This window comes from Macrobrachium nipponense, chromosome 2 (genome assembly GCF_015104395.2).
Source record: "Macrobrachium nipponense isolate FS-2020 chromosome 2, ASM1510439v2, whole genome shotgun sequence".
Classification (NCBI taxonomy): domain Eukaryota; kingdom Metazoa; phylum Arthropoda; class Malacostraca; order Decapoda; family Palaemonidae; genus Macrobrachium; species Macrobrachium nipponense.
Window position 1 is genome coordinate 83,274,467 of NC_087201.1, and position 21,821 is coordinate 83,296,287.

Sequence of the window (21,821 nt, forward strand, 5' to 3'; positions counted from 1 at the left end):
GGATCCGCTCCGAGATGAAACCAGGTCTGCCAGAAAAGGTGTAATCTGGCTCCTACTGCTGAGTGGAGGACTACAAGCCTACTTCTTGATGGAAGGGAGTGGTTTTAGACGAGGCTCTAACGGGAGCTCTACCTCGAAATGGTTTAGGGGCTTCCGTGGTGGGAACACTCCGAGAAGCAGAAAGTACCGGAGCAATCTTCTTGGGCTTCTTCACTGACTGTGATAAGAGATCCTGAGTCGCTTTCTGTGTCAATGACTGAGCGATCTCGCTCACAATCTCTTGCGGAAAAAGGTGCTTCTTGTCCAAAGGAGAGAAGAGCAAGGCGGACTTCTGGTTCGATGAGACCCTTTTTGACAAGAAGGAGCACCAAATCTGTCTCTTCTTCAACACTCCAGAGGCGAAAATGGCAGCGAGCTCCGAAGCTCCATCACAGATGCCTTTACCAATACAATCAAGTACAGAGGCAAAATCCTTCAACTGCTCCTCCGAAAGCCCAAATGACTTGACTTTCCTGGCCAGAGAAGCAATGGCCCAATCCAGAAGCTAACGACTTCAAAAACACGGAAAACACTCTTGCAAAGATGATCCAACTCACTTGCCGAAAAGAAAATCTTAGCAGTATTAAGGGCTGATCTACGAGAAGAATCCACGAGACTAGAAAAGTCTCCCTGAGCGGAGGCAGTCACACCCAGGGAAAAAACTTCTCCAGTGTCATACCAGACACGGCTCCTTGACAAAAGTCTCGAAGGGGGAAGGCAGAAAACATTTTTCCCCTGTTCCCTCTTCTCCAAAAGCCAAGCGTTCACTTTCTTGATAGCCTTCTTAGCCGAAATCGAGAGGACGAGACGTGTGAACGAGGATGAGGAGTCAGGCTTACTGTCCTTTTTCCACTGCGAACCAGGAGAAACTGGGACGGAAGGCGCAAAAGAATCTCCAAAGTTGTCGACGAAGAATCGTAAAAGTTGCTTATACCCCGACAAATGATTGTCTTTTTCTGTAAGTACTTCTTCTTCTTCCACATCCGAAGCTTCCTTCGAAGAAACTGGAGAACATTCCATCTGAAGAGGAATCCTGTTCGGTGAAGTCACACCATAAAGCACCCGAGGCGGCTGCGAGGGAGCAGGAGAAGACGTCTGTGCCTGTACTGAGGCAAATCCGAGTGGCTGAGCTGGCGACTGCACTGGTGGCTGAGCTGGCGCTCGAGCGAGAGCCTGACGTGGCGCCAGAGAAGGAGTCAGGAAAGGAGTCTGACCTGGCGCCTGAAGCGGCGTCTGAAGAGGAGTCACATGGAGGGTCTGAACAGGCGCCAGGACTGAGGCTGAAACGTGAGGTTGAATAGAAGCCTGAAGAGGAGCCTGAAGAGTAGACTGAAGAGGAGCCTGTGAAAAGGACTGCACAGTAGTCTGCGGAAGATGCAAGGCAGCCGGGAGCGCATTCAGGGAAGAAAGAGACTTCCCAAAAAGCTCCAAAATACTGCCTAACTTGGCATTCATCTGGTCTAAAACCGAAAGCTGAGGATCCACCGACGTAGAAGGCGCGGGAGTAGTAGAAGGATGAGCCACAAACACGTCTGGAGCCGCAGGAGATACTGCTTGAGGAGGCTCTGGGGATGGCTCTGAAGGCATGTGAGAGTCCGGCTTCTCCAATTCTAAGAGAGAAGGGCGATAAACTGAAACAGCCAGAGAAAAAGCTTCAGGCTCCTCCCAAAAACTACAGGAAGGTTCGGCAGCCGCCACCTTCTTGGGAACCTCAGCAGGCGAAACATCGCGAGACCTTTTCAGCGGTCTAGACGTCTTATGACGCCAGCCTCTTATGAGAGGAGACATCTGAACTCGAGTCGCTTGACGAAAAACACTTCCTCACAACACCTTTCCAATGGTGAGCGACAGCATCCTGGGATACGGCTACAGGATTGCTTGAGGAGGCGACTGCTCGGGAGCAGATCCCGCTCGCCTCCCTTCAGTTTTCGGCACGCCTCCTCCCAGGATCTGGGGAGTTTGACAGGGGCCTAGACCTAGGAGAACGAATGGGCCTAACAGCCACCTCCTCCACAACACTAGCACTAAGTAATTTGTCACACTTAACCCTTAAACGCCGAAGCGGTAAAAAAAAAATGTCTCCCGTGTGCCGGAGGTGTTTCAGAGTGAGCGCGGAAGCGGAAAAAATATTTTTTTCAAAAAATCACAGCGTGCTTAGTTTTCAAGATTAAGAGTTCATTTTTGGCTCCTTTTTTTGTCATTGCCTGAAGTTTAGTATGCAACCATCAGAAATGAAAAAATTATCATTATCATATATAAATAATGCAATATATGATAGCACAAAAACAAAATTTCATATATAATTGTATTCAAATCGCGCTGTGCGCAAAACGGTTAAAGGTAACAAGTTACTTTTTTTTTTTGTAATGTACACTAAATTGCAATCATTTTGGTATATAACACATTGTAAAACAATAAAAGCAACACAGAGAAAATATTATCACAAAATAATGCATGAATTCGTAACGAGCGGACGTAAACAAATATTTTTTTCAAAAATTCACCATAAATTTAAATATTGTCCTAGAGACTTCCAATTTCTTTCAGAATGAAGACAAATGATTGAATATTACTATACTGTAAGAATATTAGCTTACAAATGCAGTTTTCGACCATATCTGACGAGTTAAAGTTGACCAAATGTCGAATTTTTTTATATATATTCTTTTATATGCAATTATTTCGGAAATAAGAAAAGCTACAACTTTCAAATATTTTTCGTTTTATTCTACATGAAATTGCGCATATTTTCATATATAAAACTCTATGAAATGCCTAATATGAAACGGAGCAAATATTCCGAGAATGGGACGTACACATTTCGGAGATTTGTGGCGGAGAATCCGCGCGCGGAGGGAAGGAAAGTTTTTTTTTTAATTCACCATAAATTTAAATATTGTGCTAGAGACTTCGAATTTGTTTCAAGCTGAAGATAAATGACTGAATATTACTAACCTGTAAGAGTTTTAGCTTACAATTGCGTTTTTTGACCATTTCGGTAGAGTCAAAGTTGACCGAACGTGGTTTTTTTTCTATTTATCGTGATTTATATGCAAATACTTCAAAAATGAGAAAAGCTACAACCTTCAATTATTTTTTGTTGTATTTTAAATGAAATTGCGCACATTTTCATGTATAAAACTTTATGTAACGGCTAATTTAAAATGGTGCAAACATTACCACAATCGCACATATGATTTTTTCGGAAGAGTTACCGTGCGGACGTAAAGAAAATGTTATTTTTTTCATAAATTCACCATAAATCGAAATATTGTGCTAGAGACTTCCAATTTGTTGCAAAATGAAGGTAAATGCTTGAATATTACTAGAATATAAGCTTTTTAGCTTACAATTGCGTTTTTCGACCATTTCGGTAGAGTCAAAGTTGACCGAAGGTTGAAAATTTGTCACTTATCATTTTTTTATATGAAAATATTTCAAAATTGATAAAAGCTACAACCATGGGTTGTTTTTAGTTGTATTGTGCGCACATTTTCCATATATAAAACTTTATGTAACGGCTAATTTAAATTGGTGCAAACACTACGACAATTGCACGTATGATTTTTTCGGAAGAGTTACCGTGCGGACGTAAGGAAAAGGTTTTTTCATAAATTCACCATAAATCGAAATATTGTGCTAGAGACTTCCAATTAGTTGCAAAATTAAGGTAAATGATTGAATATTACTAAAATATAAGAGTTTTAGCTTACAATTGCGTTTTTTGACCATTTCAGTAGAGTCAAAGTTGACCGAAGGTTGAAATTTTGGCTCTTATCGTTATTTATATGAGAATATCTCAAAACTGATAAAAGCTACAATCATGAGTATTTTTTTGTTGTGTTCTACATAAAAATGCGCACATTTTCATATATAAAACTTTATGTAACGGCTAATTTAAAATGGTAAAAAAATTATGTCAAAGTGACAAAATAATTTCCGAGATGTGTCACAGATACTTTTTAGTGCGGCAAGAAAGAAATTCGCGCTTGCGCGCCTGCGTAACGATTGTAAACAAAACAACACCTTGATCCGTGAACTCCCAGCATCCCCCAAGGCGCGTGATTCAAGAGTTTTCGGCTGGTAGGCCTAAAAGTATTTTTCCGCGAATTTTAAAAAAAACTTTTGTATGTCGACGTAAAATATGTCCAGTCGGCACCCGAGAGACAAAAAATGTCGACGTAAAATACGTCCAGTTGGCGTTTAAGGGTTAAGTACCACTTCTTGCACTGTCTCACCCATTTTCTGCATAGTGGTGAGGAAAGAGACAAATTTCAAGTCCATATCGGCTCGTAATACTGACACGGGATCGGGATCAGGAGATACAGTCGAGGGCAGGAGAAACAACTACGGGGTTAATAGGATCAGGATTAACAGAATTCAGATGAATATCCTGGCTACTCACTGACTTAGAATTAGATCTCTGTGAAGCCTTTCTGATTCTATCCTTTTCTAACATTCTCATATACTTTTCCAAAGCCTTCCACTCCTGAGATGTTAGAGACTTACATTCTTCACACGTACTCTCAAAAGAACATTCACGTCCCCTACAGCTAACACAAGTAGAATGAGGATCAAGTGAAGCTTTAAGAAGTCTAGTCTTACACCCACTAACACCCTACACTGAATAGAGCCGGTGTCAGACATCGTGACAAAACAAAATTAATTCCTAAAAAGGACAACAATTCTTCAAAACCAAAATAACTCTAGCGCTGCTAGCAAAAAGATCAGAAAACTCAAGGTACATCACCAAAAGGAGAAAAACCAAGATGATCAATTCCAAATTCCAACCAGCAGAGGAACCGTGTTATCGGTTCCGACGGCAGGAAACTTCTGACATTTTGCTGGAATGGTTCCTGGTACCCGGTAGAGGGCAGGGGTAGAGGGATCACCTGTCAAACCATTAGTGCTACCGCGAATTTCAAATTCTGCCGTGACGTCAGGAGACGACAGCTATATGTAACCACCGGGGAAGTTGTTTAAGTGAAATGTAAGATTTACTTTGAAATAGTATTAATAATAATATTTCAAAGATTAATATGTGCTGTAATAACATGATATTTTAGTGTACATTCGATGTAGGATGTTTTTAGGGATACTTTAGTGTTTACATGTTCAAAATAGGCAGTTATAAGCATTTTTACAGTGAGGGTTCTAAGTATTTGCTGGGTTCTAGCTATTTGCGGGGGGTATGGAATGCATTCCCCGCAAATATTGGGGAGGGGGTGCCACTGTACTCGAGGGGCTGTGGAGAGGACGAAGCACAAGGGCCGAAACTGGTAAGCTTTCCCTTGGAAGGCAAACCTGAGGTATTCCTTGTGAGATTGGATAAATGGAGATATGAAAATATGCCTCTTGCATATCCAGTTATCAGCCAATTGACCAGATGAATGGAAGCCATAACTAACTGGCCCTGAACTTTATCTTCTTTACAAAATGACTGAGGCCACTTACATCGAGAACCAGCCCCCGGTCCCTGACGCCTTGGGAACTACAAAGGCAATTGTAGAAGCTCTGGGAGTGAATGTCCTCTACATCCTCTATGGCTTCCTTCAGAAGGAGAGAGGACATTTCATTCGAAAGGGCCAAAGTTCTCTGAGCCTCTTGAGTAGGCCATCAAGGTAATGGGAGAGGGAACAAAAGGAGGAGTCTCCTATTGCCGCCTCTGTAAATTCATTGGTTGATGATGATCCATGGACCTGCTCCCAAAATCCAACTTCTCCCAGAACTAGAGAAGTCTGGCTCTTATTACGGCACGAAGGACATCTGGTTTACTTCTTGGAAGGGAGCTACCTTTGTAATGGCTTTATTATTCTTTTGTCTTTATTTGTAGGCCACCAGTGTATTGTAGTCTTTTTATATTTTTATTGCAATTGTAGATTCTCTGGATTCCTTTCAAGTCTCAGGATGCTTAGAAAGACACAACAAAGTTTTTCTTACTTCATTCACACTAGAGATACATACACAAGTATAAGAAAACATACAAATTCAGATTGTACTGAGGTGTTGAGAAGAAGTGTTGATGTTTGAAGCCTTTCTTCCCCCGGCTGGTAAGGCACACCACCTCACCCTATAGATGCTCTGTTGATTCTCTGCTTCTGTTGACATCCTCCATAGAATGTCTCCTCCTAAAAGTAGGCCAGTCATTTCCTATTGCCGCCTCTGTAACTTCATTGGTTGACGACGTCCGTTGTCTCACCTGTTTGGGTGTGATTAATTAAACACCTCCTTTGCTGGGGCGTGATTAATGGCACGTCACCAGGTTCCGGTGGGAGATTAAAGGTTATTTCAATAAAGCAACGAATGCATTTATTTAATTGCCACCAGTACCATAAACACTTCGCTTGTTTGGGTTATTATAACAACACCTCCGTTACACTCTCTCTCTCTCTCTCTCTCTCTCTCTCTCTCTCTCTCTCTCTCTCTCTCTCTCTCTCATTTTATATCTATGCTATTTTTCCTAACTAACATTACAGAGGGTCTGGATTGAAATTGCAGATTTGTTGAAGTCTAGCTTGCATTTTGGGTCCTTTCCCACTAAAGGGATGCTGCTGGAGTGGAGAGGTGAATTTGGGGTCAAAGGGTGCAGACGAGGAACTCTTGGGGCATTGAAACGACTGTGCCAACAGATCCTGTGTCAATCTCTTCTGCAGGTCTGATGCAATCTGTTCTACTATTGACTGCAGAAGCAGATGCGATGAGTCCATTGGCAAAAAAAGCAAAACGGATTTCTGATAAGACGTGACTTCTCTTGTGTTGAAGGAACACCAAAGTTCTCTCTTCTTAAGAACTCCAAAAGCAAAGAGAGACGCGAGTTCGGAGCCAACTTGAATGGCTTTATCAGCACAAGAAAGAACCCAACCAGGTCTGCTGAGAAAAGATCATCTAAACCTTTAAAATTCTTTATCTTCTCAGCATCCAATCCAAGAAACTCAATGCCTCAAAAGCTTTGAAGATATTCTTGACGAGATGATCCAGCTCTGATGATGAGAAGACGACTTTGACCGAAGCGAACCTGACCAATGAGATGAAACAATGAAATCTGAAAAGCCCCTTGGAGGAGGATGCAACTCCCAGGGAAGGAGGTTCCCAGGTTACATTAAGGCCAGTGCTTTCTCTTGATCAGGTGGGGGGGGGGGGGGGGGTGATTAGGCAAAAATGGCTTTGCCTTGCTCTCCCTTCATCGAGAGCCATTCATCGATGGGCTTCACTGCCTTCCTAGCGGAGGACAAAAGCACCATCTTGGGAAGGAGCACTTGTTCTTCCTGAACACTAGCCATAAGGAAGGTGGAGGCAGGAGAAGACAGAGTAGCTGGCATGAAGGCAAAAAAATTTTCTAGAAGAGAACATAGAAGAGACTTGAAAGCCATGGGTGGAGAAGCGTCTAAGTCTGAATCCTCTTCAATCTCTGAGAAGACTGGAGATAAAGACAAATCTTGAACAGGCTTAGAGGGAGGAGCTTTCCTAATAAAGCTCAAGATCTGACAATTGATCCTTGATGAGAGCAAGAGAGGGGTCATCTGGTTCCGAGACAGGAACTTGTCCGACAGAGAACTGCCGAGGCTGAATCGAGTTTCTTGATGATGATGGTGCTGGGAGCTGCAAGTTTGCAGCTGGGCACGTGGGAGCAAGAGCTGAGAGTATGGGAGCCGGAACTGCGGGAGCGGGTGTCTAGAGATGAGATAGTTGCTCAGGCGACAACAACCTCGACCGATGTTTCTGGCACTCTGAATTCTTGAGAGAGAACGACAAGGGAGAATCCCATTGGTGTGCAGGCAGCTGAACAAGAGGCAAAAGCAGAGGGATCCACACCGTAGCTGCACAACAGAAGGGGGTTGTCAAAGGTGTGTCTGTGATGCTTAACCAGTTGGGGAGAAACGAGAGCCGAGTCATCCATGTGACTTTTCAATGGTCCGGATGAATCAAAGAAGCGCCTACGACGGCCATGACCTGAATCTGAATTTGAGCTGGGCGACAAGCAGTGCACATCCAACAGCATGCCTTTCCAACAGCATTTGGTCGAAGCCTGGGATCTAGCAACAGGATCGACAGAGGTGGCAGCAACCCATGGGCAAAACCCCCCAGCCTCCCTTGGACCTCCGGTATGTCTTCTCCATGGCGCAGGGGAACAGGACAGTGACCTTCGTTTAGGAGCATTGACCAGATGGGAAGCCACCCCCTTCACTAACACATTGCTGGGCACAATATCACTAGACAATATCACTGGAAAACTTTCTCACTTATCCATAAGAACACAAAAGAATGCCCTTATCTCCGACACTGAACTTACAACTAAATTTCTTCTTACCAAACTTAAAATTTAATCTTGAATCGAGACTGGCAATGACATTGGGGTCAGAACCATGGAAGCTGAGCAAAATAGTATGTGGAGGAATAAGAGGAGGACTGAGGATAGGGGAGAGATTATGTCCACTTAGGAGAAGAATCTCTACTCAAAGAAGCCCTACTTTCTGCACGAGTGGCAGCCTTCCTAAGGCTATTCTTCTCAAGTTTATTAAGATGAGACTCTTGCATCTTCCATCTACTATCATCCCAATCCTTGCATTCAGAACAATTAACTTCCCTTGAACATACTGTCCCCTAAACTTCGTCCACACAGTATGTGCATCATAACAAAGCTTAGTAAGTCTAGTCTTACAGCCCTCATACAATAGCGAAGACTGGAAGCACTATAATCAGACATAGCTAAACTAAAAGGAAAATAAGCTAATTGTAAAAGCAAACCAAAATAGGCAACAGCTTGAGTATGTACAGGTATTCTCCTACTTATGATGGGGTTAGGTTCCGAAAAACCATCGTTTGTTGAAAATATCATATCTCGAATATAGCCTAGCCTACAATAAAGTAATCAGTACTATCTACACATATGTGGCAGACTAGCCTACACTACGCAGTATACCTATACTTTTACGGTATAAGGCAGTCCCCGGGTTACGACGGGTTCGGCTTAAAACGTTCCGAGGTTAAGGGGCTTTTCAATTATATTCATCAGAAATTATTTCCGGGGTTACAACGCCTGCAACGCTGGTCTGGCAGAAGAAATATGAAACCAAAAATGCAAAATAATCTATATTTGAAGGTTTTTTTTATGAATAATGCAATAAGAATGCAGTTTACATAGTTTGGAATGTACCCAAAGCATTATAAGTAAGGTTTTCTTAGGATTTTTGACGATGTTCCGGCTTACAACGATTTTTGGGTTACAACGCGTCTCAAGAACGGAACCCCGTCGTAACCCGGGGACTGCCTAGTAATTATTAATATCAGCTAATTCTGGTGGTTCAATGCAGATTGACATATGATGATTCAGTACAGAGAAATTGAATAACACTGACAAGAGTTAGCCTAGCGTACACTATGGTACATATATCATATAGGGTAGCCTAGCCTACAGTGTATTATATTCTACACATATATGCAGGTTCAATGTAGATTAACTTATGATAATTAAGTACAAAGAAAATGTTATTGTTATAATACAATTAAGTTTGTTCATACTTACCTGGCAGATATATATATAGCTGTATTTTCTGACGTCCGACAGAATTTCAAAACTCGCGGCACACGCAGTGGGCGGCCAGGTGGTAGTACCCATTCCCGCCGCTGGGAGGCGGATATCAGGAACCATTCCCATTTTCTATTCATATTTCATTAATGCCACTGTCTCCTGAGGGGAGGAGGGTGGGCACTCTAATTATATATATCTGCCAGGTAAGTATGAACAAACTTAATTGTATTATAACAATAACATTTTGTTCATGCAACTTACCTGACAGATATATATATATATATAGCTGAATCGGGGAAGAGACAGAATTGGATTTGTAGGAAACTTAAATTAAGTAGGTGATGTACACCTTGGTTCCTCACCTGTTAGCAAAGTAGACTCTGTGATTACTGTCACTTAAGCCTGCTTCTGCTTAATCAGAGTTGCCAGCCAGGTGGAGACCTGTAGTGCTGGTGCGCTCTGGATGCTCTGTCAACGGGGACGTGACCTCAACGTGACAAGACCATCGAACCATACATATGAGGGCTATGAAGCAACTGACCACCACCTGACCAACTAGCCAAAGACCTCCTGAACACTAAACTAAGAGATGGGAGATCTTCACACAAGACTCACCAAAAACCAAAAACACAACAATTAAAAAACTAACCTAAACCTAACTAAGGGATAGGGAAAGAGCTGCCTCCAGCCCCCAAGACTGTGTCTGCAGAAACGTATGGCCCAAGAGAATTGCAGTCATCATAAATCGTTCTCACATCCCTTAGGTAATGTGAGGCGAAAACAGATTTGCTCCTCCAAAAGGTGCCATCAAGAATGTCCTTGATTGACATGTTCTTTTGGAAGGCAAGAGAGGTAGCGACAGCTCTTACTTCGTGAGCTTTCACTCGTAAGAGGCTCAAATCAGTCTTCTGGCAAGATGAATGAGCCTCTTTAATGACGTCCCTCAGGAAGAAAGCCACAGCATTCTTAGATAAAGGTAATTCCGGTCCCTTCACAGAGCACCAGAGATTACTTGAGGGACCTCTTACCTCTTTCGTTCCATGAACATAGAACTTGAGAGCCCTGACAGGGCACAGGACTCTCTCTGGTTCTTGGCCCACCAGACTTGACATACCCTTGATCTCAAAGAGCAGACAGCGTTGTCTCCTTTGAAGCCCACTAGAAGACTAAAAGCTTGGATTTCACTAACTCTCTTCGCCGTCACCAGAGAAGTTAGGAAAAGAGCCTTCCTTGTCAAGTTCCGAAGAGACGCTGCTTGAAGAGGTTCAAACGGACTTGACATTAAAAACCTAAGAACTATGTCAAGATTCCATGAAGGCGGTCTCGCTTGAGAAATCTTCGAGGTCTGAAAAGATTTCAAGAGATCATGAAGATCCTTGTTGTCAGAAAGGTCCAGGCCTCTGTGCCTAAAAACCGCTGACAACATGCTCTTGTATCCCTTAATGGTCGGGACTGCTAATTTCTGTACGTTCCTAAGAAAAAGCAGAAAATCGGCTATCTGGTTCACAGAGGTCGTGGAAGAGGAAACTCCCTCCTTTTTACACCATGCCCTGAAGGAAGCCCACTTCGATTGATATACAGCTCTTGTAGATGCTCGTCTTGCATTTGCGATTGCTCTCGCAGCTACTTTCGAAAAACCTCTCGCTCTGGCCAACTTTTCGATAGTCTGAACGCAGTCAGACCCAGAGCGGAGAGGTTTTGGTGATACCTTTCGAAGTGAGGCTGTTTGAGTAGATCTTTCCTCCAGGGCAACGTCCTTGGGAAGTCTACAAGGAAAGACATGACCTCCGTGAACCATTCTCTCGCTGGCCACATCGGGGCGATCAGGGTCAACCTCGTCCCTTCTGAAGCCGCAAACTTCCTCATGACTTCCCCCATGATCTTGAATGGTGGGAAGGCATACAGGTCTAGGCCCGTCCAACTCCATAGCAATGCGTCCACAGCGATTGCTTCTGGATCTAGGACCGGGGAGCAATACAGAGGAAGCCTCTTCGTCCTCGACGTCGCGAATAAGTCGACCAGAGGACGTCCCCACAACTTCCAAAGATCTCGACACACGTCTTTGTGTAAGATCCATTCCGTCGGCAGGATTTGGTCCTGACGACTGAGAAGGTCCGCCCTGACGTTTTGCACTCCTGCAATGAATCTTGTCAGGATCGTAATCTTCTTCACCTTTGCCCACAGCAGAATCTCCTTCGCTAGGTGAAACAAAATCCTGGAGTGTGTTCCTCCCTGATTCTTCAAATACGCGAGGGCTGTGGTATTGTCCGAATTGACTTGAACGATTTTGTTCGTCAATCTTTCTTCGAAGAACTGCAGAGACAGGAAGATCGCTGCAAGTTCTTTGACATTGATGTGCCAGACTGCCTGTTCCCCTCTCCAGGAGCCTGACACTTCCTCCCCTCCTAGTGTTGTTCCCAGCCCGCAATGGAAGCGTCTGAAAACAACACTAGGTCGGGGCTCAGAAGACTTAGGGACAAGCCCTCTTGTAGCTTCTGAGGATCGAGCCACCATCTTAGATGGCTCTTTATCGACTCTGAGATCCTCAAGATCGCATTGAGATCGTCCTTGGCCTTCCATTCGTCCGCAAGGAAAAACTGGAGAGGCCTGAGGTGCAGCCTTCCCAAGGAAACAAACCTTTCCAGCGAGGAAATGGTGCCCAGCAGACTCATCCATTCCCTCGCCGAGCAAGTTTCTTTCCCCAAGAAGGCTGAGATTTTCTCTAAGCCTAGCGCGGACATTCCTGGGACGGAAACGCTCGAAAAGCCACTGAATCCATCTGAATCCCCAGATACACGATGGACTGTGTCGGGGTCAGATGCGACTTTTCGAGGTTGACAAGAAGTCCCAGGGACTTTGCTAAGGCTAACGTTAACTGCAGGTCCTTCAGACACTTTTCTCTCGACGACGCTCTGATAAGGCCAGTTGTCGAGGTAAAAGGGAAACTCTTATCCCTGAAGAGTGTAGCCACCTCGCCACATTCTTCATGACGACGGTGAAAACCATCGGAGCCGTGGTCAGGCCGAAACAAAGGGCTCTGAACTGCCACACTTTGTTGCTTAAGACGAATCTTAGGTATTTTCTTGAAAGAGGGTGGATCGGAACGTGAAAGTACGCGTCCTGCAGGTCTAAGGACACCATCCAGCCGCCCGGTCTCAAGGCTCCCAGAACAAACTGAGGCGTCTTCATCGTGAATTTGGTCTTTTCCACAAAAAGATTGAGCCTGCTTACATCTAGGACTGGACGCCAACCCGACGACTGCTTTGGTACTAGGAAAATCCTGTTGTAAAAACCTGGAGACCCCAGGTCCGCGACTTGTTCCACCGCTCTTTTCTCGATCATCTGTTGTAAAAGATCGAACAACACTTGTCTCTTTTCTCCCTGATATGACGGAGAAAGGTCTCTGGGAGTCGTGGAAAGAGGAGGAGGATCTAAAAAGGGGATCTTGTACCCCTGCTCCATGATCTTGAGGGACCAAGGGTCCGTATCTCTCTCTCTCCATGCTCCTGCAAAAGACTTCAGTCTGGCTCAGACTGGTGTCTGAAGGACATGAGTTTCACTTAGATGGCTTGGGTTTAAAGGAAGCTCTTCCTCTTGCAAGCCCTCTCCCTCGAGGAGCCCCACGAAAGGGTTTAACCTTCTTCGGAGGTCGCACAAAAGAAGAAGAAGTGGAAGGAACTGCCGGACGTCTCGAGGACTGGGCTAAAAGGTCCTTTGTTGCTTTTTCCTGCAAACTACTTGCCAGGTCCTTAACCAAAGTCTGGGGGAAGAGATGGCTCGTAAGAGGAGAAAAGAGCAGTTCCGCTTTCTGAGCTGGAGTAACGGATCTAGCTGTGAAGTTACACAGCAAAGCTCTCTTCTTCAGGAAGGCAGTCCCAAAATGAGAGACAAGCTCCTCTGAACCATCCCTGACGGCCTTGTCCATGCACGATAGCACGCTGGACAGCTCCCCCAAACTGAGAGACTCTGCGCTTCTAGATTGCAGATCTAGAACTCCCAAGCACCAGTCCAAGAAGTTGAAGACTTCAAGAGTCCGCAGCAGCTCCTTCAAATGATGGTCTGTCTCCGTAGGGGTCCAAGTCACCTTGGCAGTGGATAAGAGGGACCTCCTCTGAGAGTCCACCAAGCTAGAGAAATCTCCTTGCGCTGAAGAAGGGATCCTCACACCCACGTCTCCTTTGGTCTCATACCAAATACCCCCTTTACCACGAGTCTAGAGGGAGGAAGGCCGAAAGTTGACTTGCCCTGATCCTCCCTTCGTTCCATCCAGTCCTGGAGTTTCTTGAAGGCCCTCTTAGTGGAGAGCGAAGTCTTCATTTCGACAAACTCTGGGGACTTGCATGACTTGGAAGATGAAAACTGCGAGGGAGGAGACTTGGGAGCTGCAGGCTGGAACTTGTCCCCGAATGACGAGCGCAACAGCCGCACAAGAACCTTGTAGTCTGAAACTGAAGAAGCAGAAGAAGGTTCCTCTTCTACCGAGTCAGCAGGACTACTCAAGTCTCCTTCTTCCCTAATAGGAATAGGAGACCGCCCCTCCGGAGAGGGCGTACGTCTAGCAGGTCTGGCCTTTATCAAAGACCCCCGTTGCTTAATAGCAGAAGCCTCATCTAGGCTGCCTTCCTTGCGGCGAACCTTACAGCTCGAAGGAGGCAGAGCGTCCTGACGGCGATGAGCGTCCCTGACAACGCCCGAGGCCGCCTTGATACTAAGAGAAGCGTCCTTACGCTTCTTACACGATAAGGTAGACTTAGACGAAAGCGTGTCTTTGCTAGTCTTAACTCTCTCCTTATAAGGAGACACGTCACTACGAGCGTCCTTCCGAGCGTCCTGGTGCACGTCGTCTTCTTGCTCGGCGTCCTCCGAAGCATCCTGCTGAGCGTCCTCAAAAGCGTCCTGAGCGTACTCAAAAGCGTCCTGAGCGTCCTCTTGAGCATCACTGCAAGCAGCCTGCCCATGACGTTGAGAGGGAACGAAAGCGTCCTGACGACCCGCTCTCTTAGCGGGCGAACGAGATCGGCGATTCGCCGAAGGAGACGCAATCGGAGAAAGAGACGAACGAGGAGAGGGAGAAGGAGACTGCTTCGTCCTCTTGACAGGCAGCCTAAGGTCCTTCCTCCGCTTAGGCTCGACTGCTGCTGGGCGACGTCCTCTGAGCCATAAACGCTGACAACTGGTCCTGAAGGGACACAAAAGAATGTCTTCGTCGTAGGAGAAGAACGAACAGAGGGGGCAGGGCTGATCCTGCGAGAAGACGAGGGGCGAGGGGACGCCTCCTTCCTTCTCACAGGTACAGCTACCTGCTTCTCCAGAGAGCTACTGTAGCGCATCTCAGCATCCTCGCCGGATGAGATCCTACCTCTCTTCTGAGGCGAAAAAAAAGCGTCATACGCATCCGGAGAATGAGCGACAAACGAAACTGGCGATACAGGACGTGAAGCGTCCTCACAACAAAACGTCCTTTTCAGCAGACGAGTCTCTCCGAGCGCTCCACCCCTTGCGCGGGGAGGACGCCTCGGAGAACGAAAAGCAGTCCTTAAGGATACGCGCCTGTGCGCGCTCCTTGGCAGCCTGGGAACTTGCAACAAGGCCTGCCGAAGGGACGCCAGATAGGTGGGGAGCCCCTGTAACCCTCTTGCGGCTTTCGACATATCCCCTCCCTGATTCCTGGGAGTCCGATAGCGGTCTAGGCCTAGAGCCATTATGGGGCCGATCTGACGCCCCCACCACAACACTAGGGGCACGATCACACACTTGCACAGAGCCAGTTTCCAAGGCTTTCACTTTAGTCTCAAGAGTACAAAGAGACTCCAAAATCAGAGAAAGGGCATTACCTTCTCCAGACACAGAATCAGGGCCCGAAGGCAACAACACAGGTTTAGGAGATGAAAAATCTACAGGTGTTAAGAGCAGGAGAAATATTAGTTCCCTTACCTTTGGTAGAACCACTCCTGGAGGAAGACCTCCTGATCCTATCGTGTTCCAATTTACACCGATAGGAATCATACACCTTCCATCCATCATCGGTCAATCCATCACATTCATTGCACCGATCATCCACCAAACAAACATGCCCCCTACAACCCATACATACTGTGTGGGGGTCTACCGATGATTTCGGTAGCCTCACCTTACAATCACTCCTCACACATACTCTGAAACTCACTGCACTTGATCCAGACATCACGTTTACAGAAAAGCCAATCCAAAATAAAAAAACAGTCCACTATTGCGTATGCCAATCCAACAATCCAGAATCAATAACCAAAAGTCAATCCAGATACTTAAGTACAAGTCAAATCCAAAAATCCTAGGCGGAGGTTTGTAAAGAGTTGTTTACCGGCCGGCGACAGAAAAAATATGAATAGAAAATGGGAATGGTTCCTGATATCCGCCTCCCAGCGGCGGGAATGGGTACTACCACCTGGCCGCCCACTGCGTGTGCCACGAGTTTTGAAATTCTGTCGGACGTCAGAAAATACAGCTATATATACATCTGTCAGGTAAGTTGCATGAACAAATTTAATAATAAGAATAAGAATCAGACAGTAATGTAAGGGGTACTCAGTCCGTTGTCGGCATACGTGAACGGTGTCAGGCTATTCATGGCTACGTATAACGAAAAATCGGAAGAAGAGGAGGACGATAAAGCCGCAGGATCATAACTCGCTCCTCTTCAGATAGTATTTCTTCTTCTGTTAGTTCAGGTGTTTCAAGGAAATAACTGTTACGAGACGTATAGGATTGAGGCTCATGTGAGGGGGTAGGGCTGGGGGAAGGTGATGACACTGGAGTCGTTCTCTTAAGAAATAATCAATTGTAGGTTGCACAGTGCATTTTTTTTCGCTTTGTAAATTACTCGATAACATGCAACATTGTCTTGATGTGCCCTTTGAACTTTAGCAAACCGTTCCTCATCCCCATCCATTTCACTCAGAAGTTTCAGTCCTTCTTCAACTAAAGCAAATGCCTCTGCCAGTTTTTTTTTTTTAAACATTTACGCTGGCTCTTCTTTTATTTCTTCTTCTTCTTCTGCTCTTTTTTCTCTTCTGTAAGTGCAATAAAATCTTCTGCCATTAGATCTGTCTTGCACATCTTTAAGTTCTTGGATATCTTCCTCATCAATTTCTAAATCTAAACTTTTCCCAAGTGACAAGATCTTTTTATTATTTTCCCCCACTTCTTCATTCTGACAGAAACCTTTAAATGAGTTCACATACACTTTTAGCTGACTTTTCCAAAACCCATACATACACTCTTTCTTTGTCTCCTTCCAAGCCCTTCCAATGTTCATAATGGAGTTCAGAACACCGAATTCTTTCCAGAAAATTCTGAGATCTTTCTCCTCATTCTCTGTAGCCTGAACAGCCTGCGCAAACGTGTTCCAAAGATAATATGCCTTGAATGTAGCCACAGCACCCTGATCCATGGGTTGTATAAGAGAAGCTGTGTTTGGTGACAGAAACAACTTTTACGATCTCGTTAATATCTCCAATGTGCTGAGGGTGGCCAGGAGCATTGTCAAGAATCAGCAGAATTTTGAAGGGGATGTTATTTTTCCTACAATACTCTTTCATTTCTGGAATGAAGCAATGAACGAACCAGTCTTTGAACAGCGTTGCAGTCATCCATGTTTTTTTCATTATGATGGTAATGCACAGGAAGCGTATGCTTGTCGATGCTTTTTCGTGCCCTCGGATTATCCGAGTGATAAATCATAAGTGGATTAAGGTTATACCCAGCCACATTTCCTCCAAGCAGAAGAGTAAGTCAATCCTTGTATGCCTTAAACCCGGGCATCGTTGTTGCTTTTTTATGGATGTAGGACTGTTGAGGCATGCACTTCCAATAAAGTCCGGTTTCATCGACATTAAAGATTTGCTCTGGCAAGTACCCTTCATCAATGACGATCTTGTGTAAAGCATCCTTAAACTTAGCTGCTCTGTGGGCTTCAGTGCTTGCTGCTTCACTGCTAATTTTCACACTGTGAAAATTATGGAAGTTTTTGAAACGACCAAACCATCTAGTGCTTGCTGCAAAACTTTTGTTGTGGTTATCATCACACTTCTTCTTAAGTTCTTCAAAAAGCATGCGAGCCTTTGTTTGAATGGTGAAGAGGGTGAGTGGCATACATTTTGTATCTGCTCCATTTCTTCCAAAGGCCCTATACTCTTCTTTGATATAATCGTTGAATGAACGGAAGCGGATGCCTTTACAGCATTCATTACACGTCGATTGGGATAAACGTTCGTCACGTGCGATAACCATGACTGCCTTTCCACTTTCACGCTGGTTAATTATCTTCAATATCTGCTCCAAAGTGATGGACTACCTCTTCTTTTTTGCACTACCAGCAGGAGACCTATTTGGTTGTTTGGCAGACATATCTTTTTTAGTTTACAGGCAGTCCCTGGTTATCGGCGGACTCAGTTATCAGTGATCCAGTTTTATGGCACTTGTCTAGTGCCATAATGGGATGAGTTCCGGTTATTGGCGCCATAAGGCACCTTATGGCATCATAGGGGTTCTTATGGCACGCCGTAAAGGTGCTTATGGCGCCAATAACCAGCTATCAGTGCCATAAGCGCCATTATGGCCCCATAAATCACTGAGTTTTGGTTAATGGCGGTTTTCATTTATTGACACACCACTGGGGATAGAACCCCCGCCAATAACCGGGAACTGCCTCTACTTACAAAAAACGCACAACACTCACAAACAAAAACTGACCTAATCTTACTTGGTTTAGAGCGAGAGCAAGTGAGGTTGTTGCCAGCCGCTCGCTCTCGGACCAACATATCATACACCATATTACTCTGCTGCCTGTGCACATTGCGCACAAAGTTTAAAAATATGTATTTTCAAAAGTTTTTAATTTCAGTATTAATTGGTAACCCCATCTTCAAATCGGATTATTGTAAGATGAATTATCGTAACTCGAACACTACCTGTACTTCACCGACTTCCGCATAGAACAACTGGCAAATCAGGAAAGCAGGACCGCAAAGATCAACGTGTTGTCGGTTGCACAGCATAAGATAGAATAATGCCACTGGCTTCTGTTGCTTCTATGCCCCCATGGCAGCGGGTGGGCCTGTCACCAACTCCCTCTTTGCAACAGTCACATTACCACAAATTTTTAATTTAGGATGCCGTGCAAGCATAACGCTAGCTAAGTAATTACTTGGTAAGTTACTTGTATAAAAGTATTATGTGTTTTTGATGAAACCAACTTCTGCTCAATTAAAAATTAAATACTTACCAGCATACCAATTGGTTATGCTGCCAGAATGCCTCACAGCCTCAACAGAAATTGCACTGTCTTCAGTGACTAATTCATCCTCCACAGTCAACAAGTCAACACTGTCAAAACATGAAGAATTATATATTTTCCACATATAAATATTATAAAGTTTTAAGGGTATAAACTATAAAGGCCTATCTTCTACAACTTTATTCACTTTTTATTAGCAACTCCACTAATAGAGCTATTTCTTACCTCTTTCAAGGTACATTTTAATTATAAGAGATAAGAACAATGTACAATGGAGAGCGCTAGACATGTTTCTGTAGGGTAACAAGAACAAAGACAGTAAGGAGATAAGGTGAATAGATACTGTGGAGATACATGAAGGGAAAAGGTAGAAACAATAAGGTAAAAACAATTTTCAGTTATTTCATGCCTAAAAATATTTAGGACTTCTACATAAATGAGAAACATAAATTTTGTAAAAAAAAATTATATTTCATCATTAAACCAAAACTTCTCCAGAGCTTGCAAGGCAGAGCAACTAAGATTTGGTAATCTGAATCCTCCAGGAAGGTGAAATCTCCCTCAAGTAGGGTACAATTCACAATCCCTCACCCTTTCTTCAATTTGAAATTTGCTCTAGGGTTGTCTACTTTGAATCAATAGATATGGAAGGGGTAGGGGACATCTCAAAATAAGGTTATAGTTATAGCTAAGAAACGAGACTTGAAAGAAAATTTATATTCATACTAAGTACATGTTACAGTGGTCCCCCCGTATTCGCGGGGGATGCGTACCAGAGCCCCCCGCGAATAGTTAGAATCCGCGAATGTTTGGAACCCCCCCTCTAATAATGCTCATCAACTCCTATCCTGAACATGCAAACACCAAAGTATCCCTAAAAAGACCATCCTTCATCAAATATACATAAAATATCCTATTATGGTTCATATTAATCTTTGAAATATTATTAATACTGTTTTAAAGTAAATCTTACATTTTATGGTTATATATAAATACATACTATGTACGTACTGCATGACTTAGTTACGTATGTGAAAATAATTCAGTCCCCCCATAAGTATTCAGTCATGCACGTTTTCTTTCATACTGTTACTATTTGAGACATCCATTTTCTTTTTACAAAGGAAGCAATTGTATGTGAAATCACAAATACCAAATGTCTACTTAAAGTATTATCCTACATCAAATATACCATTGAATTGGTATTATTAATATCATTTTAAAGTCATCTTAAACATTTTACCATTAGAAATATATAAACAGCCAATAGCACAGAGAGAGAGAGAGAGAGAGAGAGAGAGAGATGAGAGAGAGGAGAGACAGAGAGAGAGAGACGAGAGAGAGCTGAATAACTCCTTCCACGGTTTTCAATAGATTGAAATGAACGTCTGTAGGCAACTTTTTTCCCCTCCCATAAATACATATATTTCTCCAGAAAGAGAGAAAGAGAGGACTGTGCAATTATGTTTGTCTGTCTATCAATTCTTTTGCTGAGAGCGAGAGAGATAAAAGGAAGAAATAGAAACACCAAATGTATGACAAGTACCTTGTGGACAGAGAGAGAGAGAGAGAGAGAGAGAGAGAGAGATGGTATTGTTACTGTTTAATCTCACGAAACTAAATATTATTTGTAAACTAGTGCTGTATATTATTATTTTACCATAAAATGTAGTAATGTCCTTAAAGATACACTTATACATACATTTCCAGCCCAAACAGAGGGCGAGAGTTACCACTAAGACACACTATCTCGTGTGGCAAAAGAGAGAGAGAGAGAGAGAGGGGGGGGGAGGGTTATCCTTATTTAAAAGACTGAAATGGATAGATTATTGTACTTCTATAAAATACTATAACATATGAAATTTGAAATTAATTATATTACTATTATTATCATTATGCAAAAATTATTAATAAACATACACATGTACCATAGAAATTCTCATCTCAGTAAAAAAGAGAGGAGAAGAGGAGAGGAGAGAGAGAGAGAGAGAGAGAGAGAGAGGACAAAAAGAGAGAGAGACGAGAGAGAGGGAGAGAGAGCGAGAGAGAAGAGAAGAGAGAGGAGAGAGAGAGAGAGAAAATACGTGATCATCGAGAGGGCAGCAGTGTTGGACCCCAGCCAACTCTTGCTTGGCTCCTGGAAATCAAAGACGCAGGGTAAAATGCATTTTCTTTCATTCTTACATAATTTTATATTTATAAACTAAAATCTTGCTAATACACTTTAGTATTTCTTTAATGAATTTATATTACTGCTGTTTACATTAATATTGATTTTTGAAAATTAGTAAATCATCATCCAAAAATATACATCTCTGTAAGAGAGAGAGAGAGAGAGATTGAGAGAGAGAGAAGACGAGGGAGAGGGAGAGAGGAGAGGGAGAAGAGAGAGAGAGAGAGAGAGATTATCGTAGCATTTGTAAAATACTTTCACATATGATTTTTGTAATTACTTACATTATTATTATTACTATTATTATATTATTATTATTATATGAAAATATTAATAAACATATTATACATACGTGTACCATAAAAATCTCTCATCTCAGTAGAGAGAGAGAGAGAGAAGAGTTAGAGAGAGAGAGAGAGAGAGGGTAGAGAGAGAGGAGAGAGAGAGACGAGAAGACAGAGAGAGAAGAGAGAGAGAGAGAGAGAGAGAGAGACCTGGAGTTCGAAAGAAAGATGCGTGAAGACTGGGATTTCCTTCATTCTTACATAATTTTTGAAATTTATAAACTAAAATCTTACTAATTCAATGTAGTATTTTCTTTCTTGAAGTAATTGCTCTTTACATTAATATTAATATTAGAAAATTAGTAAATCATTTATCACACAAAAAGCATACATCCCGGTAAGGGAGAGAGAGAGAATTATTAGTTATTATGTGATATCATGTAATCTTATTAAACTTACTAATACAGTATTGATCAATATTAATATTTTAAAATCAGTAAATCGTTTTTGTATCATAAAAAT

General features: G+C 43.3%; 1 protein-coding gene across 1 annotated transcript in view; it reads right to left on the reverse strand.

Moving 5' to 3' along the window:
- Positions 1–21,821, reverse strand: part of LOC135220730 (uncharacterized) — a gene marked incomplete at its 5' end in the record, with an annotated part of 198,820 nt that overhangs the window by 156,662 nt on the left and 20,337 nt on the right. The window contains 1 exon segment of the mRNA XM_064258169.1: positions 18,831–18,931. Within this exon segment, the coding sequence (XP_064114239.1) occupies positions 18,831–18,931 (101 nt within the window).